Raw genomic sequence first — 18812 nt, forward strand, 5'->3', positions numbered from 1 at the left:
GTCTTGGCAGAGAGGCTGTGAGTATCCGCCTGCAGGGCACTGAAGAGTCACAAAGAGGGAGACAAAGTCAAAGATACTCAACCCCAATTCAAGTGTGGACGACGAAAGCGAGAACAGGCCAGGAAGACTTACCTGTGGTCCCCGTGAGACTCAGAAGTGACTCAGAGCTGATCCAAAGTTCCAGAACCTTACCCTTTTAAGAATCCCTCCCCTTTCCCCTTCCCTTCTTTTAAATAAAATAAACTTTGATATATTTTATCCCTTTTCTCTTCTGCTTGGTCATTGGGGCATTTTGGGACCTCCTCGGGGTGGAAACTCGGGGTGGAAACTGAGAGAGGAGCGTGACTCACGTTAGGGGAGGTCCGCTCCGACCTGTGACATATATATATATATATATATATATGTTGATAGGCCAACTTGTTCCCATTACTGCAAACACAGAGGCTTTAGATGAGATGTAAGAAAATACATACGTCCCTCACATTAGCATTTTAAAGGGTTAGTTCAACCTAAAATTACAATCTTATCATAAATCACTTACCACTGTGTCTTTCTAAACCACCAAGTCCTTTGATTGTCTTCAGATTACATTTTTAGATATTTTTGATGAAAACTGGGAGACTTGTGACTGTCCCATAACTGCAGTTTAATTTTCACAATCAAGCCCAGAAAAGAATGAAAGACATCGCCAAAAAGGTCCATGTGCCATCAATAGTTTAATAATAATATTATGAAGTGACGCAAACACTTTTGTGCACAAAGAAAACAAAACGAATGATTTTATTTAACAATTTGTTCTCTTCTGTGCGCTTTCATGTGCAGATTACGACGCATGCTGCTGACGTCTTCTGCTTATGTAGTGGCCAGCGTACAGACACAGAATAAACTGGCAAATAATTTGTACATTTATACGGGCTGTTTAAATATTGTTTACAATATTCGCATAATGGTTTAAATAAAAAAAGTGGAAAAACATACAACTACGTCATATGATAAAATATAAATTTTGGGTTGAACTTTGGGGTCACATGTCTTAAAACATCTAAACAATGTCTTATGCTAATAATAGTATAAGTGGAATAATTGGCCCGTTGCATTATTCAAAAATAATGCACATCACTTCACATCATGGCTGCAAAATAAGTATTAAACACATCACCATTTTTTAGTAAATACTTCTGAAGGTACTACTGAAATGAAATTTTCACCAGATGTTTGTAACAACCCAAGCAAGCCACACATCAGTCCACAGAAACCAGACCATAAATGTCTATAAATTAAGTTGTGTGTAATCCTGTAAAACGTCACAGGGAAAGTATTGTTGCTTTGCTTATTTTGTTCAAAAGCACGATCAATGTAAATCTACATATCATACTAACAAGGAACTGTTCTTCACAGCTCGAGAACTGTCGTTCACACCACACAAGTTTGTGAATGTACAAAGGAAACACCTGAATCATTGAACTATGCTGTCAGGAATTGTGACCATAGTTGGCTAACCATACTTTTGGGAAACGCACCCTACCCTGTACTTTCTTCTGCAAACACAAAAGAAAATATTTTCAAGAATGTTGGTATTTGGTAAACAATATTGGCCTCCAGGCTTCATTGACTTACATTGTTTGGACCCAGAACCACTAAACATTTCTCTAAATATTTTCTCCTGTGTTTCACAGAAGAAATGAAGTCATACAGGTTTTAAATCTTATGAGGTTGAATAAACGATGACATGTATTTGTATTTATAAATTAACTATCCCTTTGGCTTATTCCCAGATCTGATCCAACAGCATTCATCTTTTGCTGAGCCCTTTCAGAAGCATCAATGATTCAGTTTTGTCCAGATCAAAGTTTTAATAAATATACAGATGATGGATACAATTATATAAACACTCATTGTTATAGTTGTTGATAGTTTTCATGTAGAATACTTTGTGAAAACATTCAGTGTGGTTAGCTTTTGTTATTTTATATTGTCTATGTTGAAGCTGAAACAAAAATGACATTTAACTTAAATTAGCAATATTAGTTACATTATTTGAATACGATAAAAAAGTAAAATCAAGATGAAAGTGTAAACTAAAAATATAAAAATAAAAGCTTATTTAAAATATTAATAAAACTTAAAAATAACTATGATCAGAATCTTGTCCAGTGCCCTCCACTAATATTGACAATCTTGGTAAAACCTGCTTTAATTCAAAACCAACTATTGCAAACATTTTATATAATAATCTTTGTTAAATATATGTGTGCCATCATTATTGGCACCCTTTTAGTCAATGCATTGAGCTAATGAGGAGAATACATGACAAGGGATCTACATTTCAGAAATATAATAAAAATATACATTGCAAAAGTTGATTTATTTCTGAAATCATTTCAATTCAGTTTCAAGCAATACAACATATAAAAGTGTACAAAACCAGCAAAAGCAATGTTAACTGCTGCCATTAAAAGTGTGAATAACAAAGAAGAAAAATGTATTTAGAGTAAACCACATCACTAAGAGAAACCTGTTTATTAAATATGTGATCTGTTTGGTTTAAAGGTATAAATGTAGTGAAGCTGCATTAGGTTTGATCTGTGTCTCAGTGTGTGTTTGTGAGATGGCAGAAGCCAGTATATCATGGGCTCAAGATCAGTTCAGATGTTCAGTATGTTGGGATCTCCTGAAGGATCCAGTGACTGTTCCCTGTGGACACACTTACTGTATGAGATGTATCACAGACTGCTGGGATCAAGAGGATCAGAGAGGAATCTACAGATGTCCTCAATGCAGAAAGACCTTCAGTCCACGACCTGTTTTAGGGAAGAATGTGGTGGTCGCTGAGATGGTGGAGAAACTGAAGAAGACAAGAATTGAAGTTAGTGGAGATGTGAAGTGTGACACCTGTACTGGAAGAAAACTCAAAGCCATCAAATCCTGTCTGATGTGTCTGAACTCTTACTGTCAAACTCATCTTGATCAACATGAGAATTTCTTCAGAGGTAAAAGACACAACTTGATAGAAGCCACCGGACGACTGCAGGAGATGATCTGCACTCGCCATGATAAAATGTTTGACATGTACTGCCGAACTGACCAGCGATGTATTTGTATGTTGTGTATGGTGGATGAACACAGAAATCATGACACTGTATCCATATCAACAGCAAGCGCAGAGAAACAGGTGAGATCTAAAGAAACTCATATTCTTAAGTTAAGCATCAACTTCAGTTAATTGTTATAAAATAAATGTATTTATCGTAAACTCTGTGTAATTAAATCTCAGAAATACTAACCAACAACACTGCATTGTATACTTTAATGTGTTTCATTCAAATATACATTTTTGCACATAAAAGCTTGTTGGTTTAACTTAATAAAATTATGACATTATTTTCTTACACAATTGGATAGATTTATCTGAACATAAGCCGGGAGATTGTACTTAAAATTAAAAATGAAGCTCACTCAACTTATTTTGTTGAAATTATTGTTGAAAATTCAACACAGAATGAAGTTAATCAGAAGATCCAGGAAAGAGAGAAAGATCTTCAGAAGCTCAGAGAGACGGTGGACTCTTATAAGGTGAGATGATGTTTGAGACTGAAGCTCATTGTGTTTTCCAGTAAGATGTGATTGTAATGTTTGTGTGATACAACAGCGTTCTGCACAGACAGCAGTGGAGGACTGTGAGATGATGTTTACTCAACTGATCTCTGAAGTGACACAACTGATCAGAGATCAGGAGAAGACTGCAGTGAGTCGAGCTGAAGGACTTTTGGAGGGACTGAAGCGGGAGATTGAAGATTTAAAGAGGAAAGATGCTGAAATAAAGATGCTTTCACAAACACAAGATCACTTTCAGTTTCTCCAGGTAAATAAACACATGGAGATACAGCGATTACAGTTTAAACTAGATTGGTACATTTGTGAAGAAAATGTGAAGTGGTGCTTGTTGTGGAAAAATTCAGGAAACAAAATATAAAAAAAAGTTAATTTGTTCTGATGCAGAGATATAAAACTTTGTTTATTCTGTTGCTATGGTACTGTATTTGGTTGCTAGCGAGTGTCTTGGCAGTGGCCAATGATGATACTCTATAGGCTGCTTGCCAGCATGAATGATATAAACCAACCGCAGCGGCTCTATGACACTGTGGTGCAAAGATATCACTGTTTTTATAATGGCAGTCTATGGGATAGGTTGCCCTTTCGGAAATCCTGCACTTATTAAAGTCATAGCACACCTTTCATTAATAAACCGGTCAATTTGAGCACTCTTTCATGGGTCTACGACAAACAACGCGGGTTGAGTTACGTGCCGAAGTTTTGTCCAGATGTAGAAAGAAGAATATCCCCGAGCAATAATAATAGTAATGCTTTGCATAAATGGAAGCACGATTAATGGTGCGTTCACACCAGACGTGGAAGAGGCGGCAACTGCAAATGATTTACATGTTAAGTCAATGAAAAGACACGAACAGTCATTCTGTGGCGCGGTAAGCGCGAATGGCTCAGCTCAATGGCATGGATGGCGCATTGAGCGCTGACGCATGATCTGAACTTTTGCGCCGCGTTAACCAATAAGGAGCTTGCTCTAGCAGTGATGTGACTACAGGAAGCGAGCGGAGGCAGAAAAACCAAAACAACAATGGAGAGTCAATCATCTTTGCTATACGAGACATCTTTGTAATTTTAAAAGGATCTTGTTTGGAAGAAAGTGAGTTAGGAGTGTGTCAATCAATCTGGTAAGTTTACTCAATTTGAGCAATATATTATATGTCTTAAATGACTAGAATTTCATGCTTAAATGAAGCGAGTAAACTCAAAATGTTCAAGCGTCCAACTACACTCAAATATCGCATTTTTTCCGCCTCGTCTGGTGTGAATCCACAGTAAAAAGTGTCATTAGTTGTATTTCATCTGTTTTCTTGTCTCTGTGTTTAGAGTTTCCAGTCTCTTTCTCTCTCTGGATCTACAGAAAACTTCAATATCACTCCCGACGTCTCTTTTGATGCTGTTATGAAATCAATCACTCAGTACAGAGAGAAACTGCAGCGTTTCTGCAGAGAAGAGATGAAGAAGATTTCTGGTAACTACTGGATATTAATTCAATCTCAAAGCCAAGCATCATTATGTTTCCATCCAAAGTTGCTAATTTAACTTATGCACAAATTCAGAGTATAGCATAACACATTTGTGTATAAAGCACAGTTTCCATCCATTGAGTCAAATAGAATAAAATTTAACTTTTTGCAATGGGATACGGCACTTTAGGTCTTTTCGTATATAATGAATTACTTAAACGTTACTGTGTGAGACACTTTTGACGACACACTTTTGCTAAAACCTTTCACAATGACTAACACAACATTCAGATGATGTGCAATAAGATCGGTCTGCTGGTTAGTCCGGTTTTGTTGTCCCATTGCACTCCAAGGCAAAGTCACATAACTTTTTTATGCTCACAGAGGAATTTATTCAGTAAATGTGTTTACATCATAGCTTATGCGCATATATTTTTAAAATACAAGAAATTTATTGGACTCAATTAAGCACATATGCCTTAAGTCATTTTTTTTATTCATGTGCATCTTGCCGTTTTCATCCAGCAGTTTTTATGCAATATCCCAAAATACACATACAAATATGTTGATGGAAACACTGCAAAGAGTGAAAAGTTGGATCAAATTTGTTCAATTAATAGCACCTTAAAATGTTTCTAATTTCACTTTAGTTTAGTTTAAGTTGAAACAACTTTTTTAGGTGTTAATATTTGAAGTAATTTTTTAAGGTAATCCAACTTTTCAGTTTTTACAGTGTATACAGTAGATGTAGATTTTATTTTTGCATTAAATGTAATCACAGTTGTCATTTGGTTTTCACAGTGACAAACACCCAGATGAGTTTGATTGCTGAACCCAGAAACAGGAGGGAATTCCTGCAATGTAAGTTACTGAGATCAATCAATCATACATCAGATTTACAGTTCAGTCGAATAAGAGACACATTTACTACACTGAAAAAAGTAAAAGTTGGATCAACTTTTGGATCAACAAAATTACTTCAAAATTAGTCATTCCTAAAAATGTAAAGTTTTATAAACTTAAAGGGGACATCTCAGACTTTTTTAAGATTTCAAATAAATCTTTAGGGTCTCCAGAGTACATATGTGAAGTTTTAGCTTAAAATACCATATAGATAATTCATTATAGGATGTTAAAATTGACACTTTGTAGGTGTGAGTAAAAAATGTGCCGTTTCTGGATGCGTCCTTAAAAATGCAAATGAGCTGATAATGCAAACACTGATCACCATAATGGTGGTTTGTTGAAATTGAAACTCAATTGTGCTGTCAATTATTTTCTCTCTCTGCAATAAATGGCAGTGTCATGGTTGGATAGTGCAAATTAAGGGGCGGTATTATTATAATAAGATCCATTTCTGACATCACCAGGGGAGCCAAATTTCAATGACCTTTTTTATACATGCTTGCAGAGAATGGTTTACCAAAACTAAGTTACTTGATCTTTTACCCATTTTCTAGGTTGATAGAAGCACTCTTAAACCACTCTTGAAAAAAGTCTTTGGTTATATGTCAAATATACTTCGATATCAAAATAAAATGTCTGCTGCTGGAGGTACAGTGCAGTTTTATCAGAGGATATGATGGATACACAGTTAAAGGTGCTGTATGTAGTTTACAGCGGCCTCTAGCGGTGATGTTTCAGATTGCAACCAATAAGTTTACAAGCGCGTCCTTGAACTCATGAGCGACGGCCAGACTGACATTTAACACACCGGAGAAAGCATCACACAACATGCTGGAAACTCAGGTAAACTCCCACTGCAACGTTTAATTGACTGCATTTAGCCAGTTATGTGGTGTTACTTACATTTGCGGTAAGATAACGAAAACGATTAGTGAACTAACTTACACTGAACAATTTCAGTATTAACAGTAAAGCCCGGTATATACTGTGCTATTTAAAATAGTCCTTTAGGGTTGTTGCTTGCCACACTGTGCGATCAATATCGTAGTTTAGTCCATGTCACACTGTATAATCTCAGTTTCCATCAATGTCAGACTGTACGAGTTTAAAGACTTTTAAAAAGCGGACGCATGCAAACAAACGCGTCCGCAGTTTTACGTCATCGATCGACGACGGCTGGGCAAACACGTTAAAGAAAAGGCTAGCAAACCGAAATAACGTCTAAAAAACTAAAGCAGATAATCAAAATATATTTGACATGCTTTGTAGTAAGGTTAGCTTACCTGTCCAAAAGGATGAAAGCAAACTCCGGATCCGTTTTTATACCCAAAACAAAGCGGAGGTTTCTCCATAATTCATATGCCCTGCCAATGTTAATCCGTGTTTTTGTCCTTGGTTGATCCGATTCACGTTTGGCCTAACGAACTTCAGCAGATAACTTTTCTTCACAATATGTGGAGTTTGTGTTGGAGTCTGTGTTGTGCTGGGAGCAGGTCGTTTCAGTCTGTTATCAGACAGTGTCGTCGCTGTTGAGCGCGAAGTCAGTAGACGAGGCGAGAGGCGAGTGGCTCGGGAGCGCGCATGCAGGTGACGTCACTGGATTTCGCGCCAAATCCGGCCCGGTACTTTCACATAAAAATAATAATATTTTTTTTCAGAGGTAATAGCAAAACCCGCAAAGTGGATCATTTTAATGTGAGATTACAACACATTCGCACAAAGGCAATTGAAAATGGATTAGTTTAAGTAGAAACGTTACGTACAGAACCTTTAATAGAAGATAATGATTTTTTTTCTTTCAACAGAAAAGTTTAAATGGTACATAAGAATTGAACCCTCTGTACTGTGTGGGAAAAAAGTGTTTATTTTCATTAAATTAGATAAAAAGTATCCATAATACAATGAGTTGTTGGAAAGCATTATTGGTGCATCACTGCAACAAACATGGCCGAGATTGTTTACAATGTGCCAGTTTGGTTATAAGTACATAATCGCCACATTCCAGCAACGTTCAATCTAACTGAATGTGGTTTATACGTCATCACAATGTAATCATGTTACTGTAAGTGGGTTAGGCCTACAAGCAATCCCTATTCATATTGTATGAAGTGTAACACTGAGTTTTTTCCACCAGGTTTCCATCAGTTCACACTGGATCCAAACACGGCAAACTATAATATTAAACTGTCCGAATGGAATAAAGCGGGTACACTTGTAACTTCACACCAGCCGTATGTGGATCATCCTGACAGATTTGACGGCTGGACCGAGGTTTTCTGCACAGAAGGTGTGAATGGCCGCTGTTATTGGGAGGTAGAGTGGAGTGGACAGCGAAAGTCAGGTGTAGATATAGCAGTGGCGTATAAGAGCATGAGCAGAAAGGGAAATGGTCTTGACTCTGCAGTTGGACGTAACGATCAATCCTGGAATTTATTCTGCAGCCCGAGTTATTATTCATTCATGCACAATAACATGGAGACGATTCTTTCTATTAACCCAACCATCTCAAGAATAGGAGTGTATGTGGATCACAGTGCAGGAATATTATCTTTCTACAGCGTCTCAGACACAATGACCCTCATCCACAGAGTTCAGACAACATTCACTCAACCTCTCTATCCTATGTTTGGTCTGGACGAGGGCTCGGCATTCAGACTGTCATCTAACATTATTAATGATATTGAGATTCTGCAAATAGCATTTTTCTCAAATTAAGGTTTGAATAAATTGACATTTTTAACTAATCTCAAATTTGTGTGAGACAAAACAATCATTTTAGGGTGAATTAACCCTACAAGCCTCATTTAACATTTAAAACAGCTGGTAAAAACACTTTTTTGATGCTACTAGATCTGCTAATAGATCATGATGTACTTTTTTGGCGTTTAGCATTTGATTGATTTGGTATCAAGGGTGCCACCTTACAGTGGTTCACTTCATATCTTAGAGACAGGTCCTTTTCTGTATCATTGGGAACATTTTCCTCGTCCTCAGCTCCAATTATTAGTGGTGTACCTCAAAGTTTTATCTTAGGACCGCTCCTCTTTAATTTATATATGCGTCCATTGGGGAATATTATCAGAGACCACAATGTTTGGTTTCGTTTATACGCTGATGATACTCAGTTGTATATTTAGTTAAAAGCTGCTGATTCCATCCAACAGTTGTTGGACTGGTTTGATGATGTTAGGAAATGGCTTGGTGTCACCTTAGACGCTGAATTATGTTTAACCAAGCAAATAAATTCAGTTGTTTAGAATAGTTTTTATCAATTATGGATTATTTCTAAAATTAATTCATTCTTGTCTTCTCAAGATTTGGAGAAGGGTCATTCATGCTTTTATCATGTCCCGTTTAGATTACTGCAACTCATTTTATTTTGGTCTTCCTCAGTCATCCATTTCTTGCCTCCAGATTGTTCAAAATGCAGCTGCAAGGATGTTAACCAGAACAAAGAAATTTGACCATGTCACCCCAATCTTAGCATCGCTCCATTGGCTCCCAGTCCATTTAAGGATTCAGTTTAAAATTCTTTTGTTTGTTTTTAAAGCGCTTAATGATCAAGCCTCCTCTTATTATTCCACACTCCTCTAGTAGACCCTTAAGGTATGCTGATCAGTACATGCATACCGATGTCCCTTGATCATGTTTAAAAACCAAAAGCGACAGAGCTTTTTCAGTTGCTGCCCCTCGCTTATAGAATTAGTTGCCACTTTAGTTGTCTTATTGTTTTTAAGAAGAGGCTGAAAATGTATTTTTATCCTATGTGTTTAAATCTATTTTTACTACTGTGTTATTTTAGTATATTGTCTTCCATGTTGTTTTATTTTGATTTAATTTATTATTATTAATTTTCTATACTCGGTAGTACCGCACTTTGGCTTTGCTGTGTTTAAATGTGTTATGTAAATAAAACTTACTTTACTTACTTACTTCTGTGATCAATACACATGTCATTCTTATTTAGTTCAATTTTTGGATTTTATTATCAAGCATTGTGTCAGTTTGCAGCTTTGTATCAGTTGACAGTCTGTTTCTGAAATAAACTAATCAAGTTTTGACACACATAACAGATTTATTTGAATTTGCACACTGACTTTAAATCCCATCTCCATAACCAGCTCCACCAGAGATCTTTCATCATCTAATCTGATTTGTTTTCAGTGATAGCACTTTTGTGATACATTGTATTCATATAATTAATTTATAAACAGATGTATTTTAGTTTTACTGAAGAGATGTGACTTGTTCAGGTTGTACATGTAATAAGAGTGAAGTGACTTAGATCAATAAATAAAATGTGAAATGTGTGCCCTGTAACCTCACCTACTGCACATGTCATTACTGTACCTCATGCGGGAGTTTTAGTCGCCTCAGGATGGAGCAGCCCAACAAACACAAAACGTTCCCATATGGTAATTTTTCCCATGTAGGTTATTTTTAGGTTTTATTTTTAAAGGGTGAAGCAGTGAATACCCACTGCTCTGTGTACTATTTGATTGTTATAAGTTACAATTAAGTCAATTCACTAAATGTTTTTTGTGATTTTCACAAAAGTTAGGGTTGCACAAAATGCCCTCAGGAAAATTGTCTTTATAAATATGTAAACATATAAATATATCAAATTTTTAGGAAAAAGCTGAAATAATTGCATTTTTGCAAAGGAATTTTGTTAGAGATCAGAATGATTATCAAAACATACACATACACAAAACAAATCAGTTTTTTATAAATTACAGATTACAGGAATAACTCGTAAATGATGGGGAAAGATTTAAAATCACCTAACCAAACACACCCCTACCCCAATAGAATCTGGACCTTCTTTTGATAGACCCACCCCACACATACACAACCCAGGCAACAATGTAGTTTAGTAGACACGTCTCTTACTGCTGATTGGCTACAAATGTGTTTAAATACATTTTAAATTTATTTGGAGAAACAAGGTTTGTATCAAATGTTTTTAATCTATAATCTATAGGTGTACATGAGGAAATACAAACGTATGCAGTGTAGGTTCATTATAAAAGCAACACAAGATGACTGAAAGCTGTTATACTCAAGAGTCATTGTCACTATTGATTATGATTACATTATAAATCAATAAAAACCTGACGTGAGCGACAAGTTGCATCAGAAGTTACATCTTATGAAGTTGACAAGAATCTGTCATTAATTGCACATAAAACTAATTGTTTTAATCATTAATATTTACGGTGTGTTACGACCCAAGGCTGTCTAGGGTGAGGGATGTAACATTTTATTTGAAAAGCTTTTCCTTTTTGGGTGTGTGTGTGTTTGGATGGCAGGGGACAGACACAGGAATAAAACTGAAAATTATTTATTAAATGTGAACCAGTGAACAAAGTGACAAAAGTGTGAATAATGATAATGATAATAATGATAATAATAATAATAATAAGAAAACAAAAATGAGAATAGCAAAATAATATTTACAATATTTACAAGGGTAGAACACAAAACACAGAACCAAAGGAAAGGGGACGAGAGTGGTGCTAAATCAACGAAAGAATCAAAACAAAACGAAGCTAACTATTTTTAAAGACCTCTAAACTAATCTAAAGAAAATAAAAATAAAACAAAAGGTCTTCAGCGTATACACGCCCTAACTAAACTACACTCGCTAGATAAAAGTCGGGGAAAAACATACAAGGGTGGCACTCACTCCTAAACTAGTGTGTCTAATACAAAATTAATATTTCCCTACGTGTGCACAATGTATGTCGCGCGACAATCTTACCTGTCCGCCTTTCCCCGGCACGGGGAAAACGAAACGCCAGAACATTCAGGACAAAACAACGGAATAAATGAGATAACGAAAAACGAGAATGAACTGACATACACAGGCGGGGTAAATATAACAAGCGAAACAGACAGTACACAGTAACAGAAGGGTGTATAGTAATTGTACAGTATATACAGTAGATGAGCCGCAATGACTGACGCGCGTTTGAACTGGCGTCCTTTTTAAAACTGGTGGAGAATGGAGATTGGTGGAACCTGATGTGACGTCATTTATATACTGCAATGATTGACATGTTGATGGTCCAATGGGGAAACTGGGTGTATCTGGAGAGAGAGAGAGCGGAGAGAGAGAGAGAGAGAGAGAGGCACAACAACAAAGACACACCTACACGGACGTAACACACCCTCCCTTAAGAACAAACAGGTGTTTGTTCTATCACACAATTAGAGGGTTAAACTCTGGAAAGGGCATCGGCTAGAACATTGTCTTTACCTTTCTTGTGCACAATCTCCAAATTAAAGTTTTGTAAATACAAAGACCAACGCATTAAACGTTGATTGTGATTGTACATGCGTGACAAGAAAACCAGGGGATTATGATCCGTGAAAACTGTAATAGGTAAGTTATTCGAACCAACATAAACCTCAAAATGTTGTAAAGCCAGAATAAGGGCCAAAGCTTCTTTCTCTATTGTAGAATAATTGAGTTGATGTTTATTAAACTTCCGTGAAAAATAGCTTATGGGATGGTCTACACCGGATTTATCCTCCTGAAGGAGAACAGCTCCAGCACCAACACCACTGGCATCCACTTCCAATTTAAAAGGTAAAGTACAATCGGGTGCTACAAGCACAGGAGCATTACAGAGTAAAGCCTTAACATTAACGTAAGCATATTGACATTCAGGGGACCACACAAAAGACTTAGATGGGCTTAGCAAGGAGGTGAGAGGTTGGACAACAGTCGAGAAGTTTTTGCAGAAACTTCGATAGTACCCCGCCATGCCCAGAAACCTGCGCAACTCACGGCGGGTGGTGGGAACGGGAAATTCCATAATGGCCGTGACCTTGGCCGCAACAGGGCGAACTTGACCCTGACCCACTTCCTTACCAAGATAGGTAACAGTAGTCTGTCCAAATTCACACTTGGTTAAATTAAGTGTTAAAGAGGCTTTGTCAAGGCGCTCAAACACTGCTTTTAGCGTACACACATGTTCAGCCCAATCCATTGAATAAATAACGAGATCATTTAAATACGCACTACAATTGGGTACATCACCAAGCACCAAATTAACAAGTCGTTGAAACGTTGCAGGTGCGTTACGAAGACCGAATGGTAAAACAGAATATTGTAGAAGATGATCCGGAGTTACAAAAGCAGAAATTTCAGAAGCTTGAGGGGTGAGTGGAACTTGCCAATAACCTTTTAACATGTCCAATTTACTAACAAAATGTGCTGATCCAACATTGTCAATACAGTCTTCCATGCGGGGAAGAGGATAACTGTCGGGCACCGTTACCGCATTGACCTTACGGTAGTCGGTGCAAAACCTGAACGTTCCGTCAGGTTTGGGAACCAGAAGACACGGAGAACTCCACGGGCTACAGCTTGGTTTAGCTAACCCATTGTCTAGTAAGTATTTTACTTCTTGGCGCATAATAGATCTTTTAATTGCATTTACACGATAAGCATGTTGCTTAATAGGACAAGCACCATCTACATTAATTTTATGCTGCAAGACCGTGGTTTGTCGGGGAACATCGCCAAAAAGACAGGGAAAATCAGAAATCAATTTAACAATGTCAGAACTCTGTTCTGTAGTTAAATGAGTAAGGAATGACGGGAGATCTTTTATTATTTCAGAGTTTGGTAACCGCGCACATTGCTGAGGAGTGTTGCGAAGCATCACTCCATCCTCGTCATCACCCGCACAACCACGAGAGGAACCCAGATCAACGGCGGTAACTACGGAAGAGATAGTGGGCTCTTTCATCTGATCCGCAGCATCTGCGAGGGGTTTCTCACGGTCATGGTAAGATTTTAGCATGTTTATATGGCAAACACGAGACTGACGTTTCCTATCTGGCGTATTAACCATATAATCTGTCTCACTCATTTTCTTAGCTATTGTATAAGGACCACAGAACCGGGCAGACAGTGATGAACCTGTGACAGGCAGAAGTACTAGCACTTTGTCACCAGGTAAAAATGAACGGGCAACTGTTTTGAAATCATACTGGCGTTTCATATTCTCCTGAACAGAGGCCAATGACTCTTTAGCAAGAAGGCATGCATCATGCAAGCGACTACGAAACTTGCTAACGTAATCCAATATATTAACTTTTGAACTCGATTCAGTAGACATGATTTGTTCTTTTAAAAGTTTCAAAGGACCTCTGACGGTATGCCCAAAAACGAGCTCCGCCGGACTAAATCTGAGGGACTCCTGAACAGCTTCACGCACGGCAAACAGAACTAAAGGGACACCCTCATCCCAATCACGAGTCGTTTCCACGCAATATTTGCGCAACATGGATTTAAGGGTTTGATGGAAGCGTTCGAGTGCGCCCTGACTTTGGGGATGATACGCACTCGAAACTCGGTGAGTTATAACAAGAGACTCTAATACCTGATTGAAAAGTTTTGACAAAAAATTAGTGCCTTGGTCTGTCTGGATAATTTTAGGAAAACCAAATGTTGAAAAGAATTTTGTCAATGCTTTGATAATGACCTGAGCAGTAATTTTTCGTAATGGAAAGGCTTCAGGAAATCGGGTAGCCACACACATGACAGTCAACAAAAATTGATTACCTGATTTAGTCTTAGGCAACGGTCCAACACAATCTACTATTACATGCTCAAACGGCTCTCCCACCACTGGAATTGGGGAGAGCGGAGCAGGCGGAACAACCTGGTTCGGCTTTCCAACAAATTGGCAGGTATGACACGTACGACAGTAATTCGCAACGTCTTTCTTTAATCCTGGCCAGAAAAAATTTCTTAATATCCTATTGTAGGTCTTAGTTACACCAAGATGACCAGCCAACTGATGATCATGGGCTAAAAATAAGACATGCTGTCGATAAGGTAAAGGAATAACAATTTGGTACACAACATTCCAGTCTAAATCCTGCTGTGGGGTGGAACACCATTTACGCATTAACAATTCATTGTCAATGAAGTAAGCAGTTTTCTTATCCCTAGCGAATTCACACGAGACAGCAGTTTTAAAACGAGTGTCTTGTCTTCTTTTTGAGCGGCCACTATTTGCGCTCGCGAAACTGACAACCTCAGGTTATCTGAGTCTGCGATACCAAAACCTGGCGTCCCCGTTTTCAAAGTGTGACTCTTTTTAGGAGAGTCAACAACTTCTAACGGAGCGTCATCAACCAAAAGAGGAGCTAAGAAAGAATTTGACAATTCAACCACTTCTCCGTTTTTCCGTGACTGAGCGCGAGTGACGGCGCACGCAGGAAAAACATCAGAGTAATCACCAGAAAGATCTTCAGCCTGACAAATCACATCTGGGTTGTCGACCACTTCTAATATTGGCATAACTTTTCCTCCAGCGAGGTCATTGCCAAGGATAAAGTCAACACCTTTAATGGGCAGAGAAGGTCGCACAGCCACTTTCACAAAGCCGGTACACAAATCACTATTCAAATATACACGATGTAACGGTGCCTTTACGAAACCCATTTCAATACCCTGTACAATTACACTTGACCCACAAAAAGTTTCCTCATTCAAAGGCAACGCATCCGCTACAATAAAAGACTGTAGTGCACCCGTATCTCTAAGCATTTTTATTTCTTTTTGTTCCCCAGGTTTTCCAGTTAAGGAAATTAACCCCTTCAGAACAAAAGGTAAATAATTATCATCAATGACTTCGTTTAGCGTATGTGCTTTTTCAAGTGTTTTAACAAAACCTACACCTTTAGGCTGGTTTTGCTGCTTACGTTTAAGCGTTAAACAATCAGCTATAATATGCCCTTGTTTGTGACAGTAGAAACACTCTCTAATCTCTTTTGGCTGAGGGGGGCTAGTCTTGGGACGAGCTGACTGAGAATGAGTCGGCACCGGAGGAATTTTCTCGCTACGGGCAGAGGAGAAAACCCCTTTGTGCGTAAGCACAAATTCGTCCGACAGAACAGCGGCGTGAGACAATGAAGTTACTTTTTGCACATTAAGGTAATCCAAAACACGTTCAGGAAGATATCCTTTAAATTCTTCCAGCAACACAAGTTCTCTTAACGAGTCAAAGTCATCCACTTTACTAGCTGCACACCATTTGTCAAATAAAGTTCCTTTCTCCCTGGCAAACTCAACAAAAGTTTGGGTAGAATTCTTTTTATGGTTTCTAAACCTTTGTCTGTAAGCTTCAGGAACAAGCTTGTATGCTCTAAGAACAGCAGCCTTTACCGAGTCATACACCAAACTATCCTCTAACGATAATGCAGAACAAACCTCCTGAGCTTTTCCAACAAATTTACATTGTAATAACAGAGGCCAAACTTCTTTGGGCCAACAAAGGGAGGAGGCAATACGCTCAAAAGCGCTAAAATAAGTATCCACCTCCGACTCTCTGAATTGTGGTACTAATGCAATTTGTTTACTTACATCAAAAGCAACTGAGGACGGGTTAACCGGTGGAGGAACATTTGAGACCTGTGCGGGCGTTGGATGCGCAGCCGAGCCGGCGGCGACCTTCATCGCTTCCAGCTCGAGCTGCCGCAGCTTCACCTGCTTTTCGGCCTCGATCTCGAGCCTGCGCACTTCCAGACGCATTTCCAACTCAGCCTGGTGTGCCTGAGCTTTTTCTTGTGCCTCTATTTGTAGGCGGGCCAAACGGACTTTTAATCGGGCATCTATCCTCGAGTCCGTGGACACCGGTGAAAATGGATCGAAGGGTGACAAGCCAGGTTTCGCACCGGCCTCCGCCGTCGCGCCACCCACAGCTCCAACCCGTTCGTCCACCTCATCGTCAGTGTTAGAATGGCCAACAGAATCACCACCAACATCAACCTTCCCACCGGTCTTACCACCCTCAGCACTTATCACAGGAAGAACATCAAGTTCAACCAAACCTTGTAGAATTTTACGTTTGATTTCCTTTTTAAGCATTTGTTTGCCCAAAGAAATATTGTAATGCTCTGCTATGGATTCCAACTCCTTTTTTCTACATAAATCAACTTGTTCTGCTGTAGGATTACCAATAAAGGCTTGCAAATTAAACAATGCCATGACTGTTACACACCACACCCACACAAACACGCAGCGCGGCATAACAAACAGGCCGCCAACCGCAGGCCAAAAGCAGACCGCTAACACAAAGTCGTCCGCCACCAAAGCACGCACACCCAGGGAAAGGAAATTTTTCAAAAAATTTATATGGATTATCAATTTTTAATGATCCCGGACGAGCCCCCAATAAATGTTATGACCCAAGGCTGTCTAGGGTGAGGGATGTAACATTTTATTTGAAAAGCTTTTCCTTTTTGGGTGTGTGTGTGTTTGGATGGCAGGGGACAGACACGGGAATAAAACTGAAAATTATTTATTAAATGTGAACCAGTGAACAAAGTGACAAAAGTGTGAATAATGATAATGATAATAATGATAATAATAATAATAATAAGAAAACAAAAATGAGAATAGCAAAATAATATTTACAATATTTACAAGGGTAGAACACAAAACACAGAACCAAAGGAAAGGGGACGAGAGTGGTGCTAAATCAACGAAAGAATCAAAACAAAACGAAGCTAACTATTTTTAAAGACCTCTAAACTAATCTAAAGAAAATAAAAATAAAACAAAAGGTCTTCAGCGTATACACGCCCTAACTAAACTACACTCGCTAGATAAAAGTCGGGGAAAAACATACAAGGGTGGCACTCACTCCTAAACTAGTGTGTCTAATACAAAATTAATATTTCCCTACGTGTGCACAATGTATGTCGCGCGACAATCTTACCTGTCCGCCTTTCCCCGGCACGGGGAAAACGAAACGCCAGAACATTCAGGACAAAACAACGGAATAAATGAGATAACGAAAAACGAGAATGAACTGACATACACAGGCGGGGTAAATATAACAAGCGAAACAGACAGTACACAGTAACAGAAGGGTGTATAGTAATTGTACAGTATATACAGTAGATGAGCCGCAATGACTGACGCGCGTTTGAACTGGCGTCCTTTTTAAAACTGTGGGAGAATGGAGATTGGTGGAACCTGATGTGACGTCATTTATATACTGCAATGATTGACATGTTGATGGTCCAATGGGGAAACTGGGTGTATCTGGAGAGAGAGAGAGCGGAGAGAGAGAGAGAGACACAACATCAAAGACACACCTACACGGACGTAACAGGTGCAACTGTCAGCGTTTTCCACAGAAATGAAAACAATAAAATAGAGAGCACACATGTTTGGATACAAATTCATAACCTGACATTGTTTGCAAACACAACACAAGGGAACTTCCACTATCTGATAAAGTTTACCAGTTTTGGTTATGGCGTGTAACTTTTAGCGAATTGGAAAAAGACAGCCATTGCACATTTGATTATTTACTGGTAAAGTCATTCTGCTTATTTAATGGTATAGACTAGTACACACACAGCAGTCATAAAACAATAATCTAGTTGTTAGCTACCTGAACCTTACGTTTGTTTACTTGTTTACCTTACGAACCTTACGTTTGTTTATTTACCTTCAAAATCTTCCCTTTATTTTTGCTTCAGTGAAATTGTCCAAAAAAAATTGATCATAAATCCCCAAGCAAATGGAATATCCAAGCCTTTTTTATACAAAACTATTTGTTCACCTCACAATCATGACGTTTCTGACCGAATTACGATATAAAAACTTTAAACAATCAGTTCACTACTGGACATTCGTTCGACTCTTACTTTTCATTTAAGACTTATAATGCTATATTTAGGTGCCAAAACAATATAGAACATTTTAAAACATTTAAAAACATTTTTAAAAGTTCAAAACATTTGAGTTCAGTATTTAAGATCACACCACAGAATAGCAGAGTTCACACCACAACT

General features: G+C 38.2%; 1 protein-coding gene across 1 annotated transcript; it reads left to right on the forward strand.

Moving 5' to 3' along the window:
- The first annotated feature begins 2582 nt into the window (after positions 1 to 2582).
- LOC135769065 (tripartite motif-containing protein 16-like) lies at positions 2583 to 9689 on the forward strand. The gene is made up of 6 exons (XM_065278414.1): positions 2583 to 3172; positions 3499 to 3573; positions 3650 to 3862; positions 4933 to 5077; positions 5874 to 5933; positions 8113 to 9689. Exons 1-6 carry the CDS (start codon positions 2609 to 2611, stop codon positions 8691 to 8693), a joined length of 1638 nt encoding a protein of 545 aa, XP_065134486.1. The 5' UTR covers positions 2583 to 2608; the 3' UTR covers positions 8694 to 9689.
- The last annotated feature ends 9123 nt before the right edge of the window (positions 9690 to 18812 follow it).

The sequence above is a fragment of the Paramisgurnus dabryanus genome, chromosome 3 (genome assembly GCF_030506205.2).
Source record: "Paramisgurnus dabryanus chromosome 3, PD_genome_1.1, whole genome shotgun sequence".
Lineage (NCBI taxonomy): Eukaryota > Metazoa > Chordata > Actinopteri > Cypriniformes > Cobitidae > Paramisgurnus > Paramisgurnus dabryanus.

Coding starts and splice junctions, on each gene's coding strand:
- LOC135769065 (XM_065278414.1), top strand. CDS start 2,609: ATGGCAGAAGCCAGTATATCATGGGCTCAAGATCAGTTCAGATGTTCA. Junction 3,863..4,932: donor ATCACTTTCAGTTTCTCCAG/GTAAATAAACAC, acceptor CTCTGTGTTTAG/AGTTTCCAGTCTCTTTCTCT. Junction 5,078..5,873: donor AGAGATGAAGAAGATTTCTG/GTAACTACTGGA, acceptor TGGTTTTCACAG/TGACAAACACCCAGATGAGT.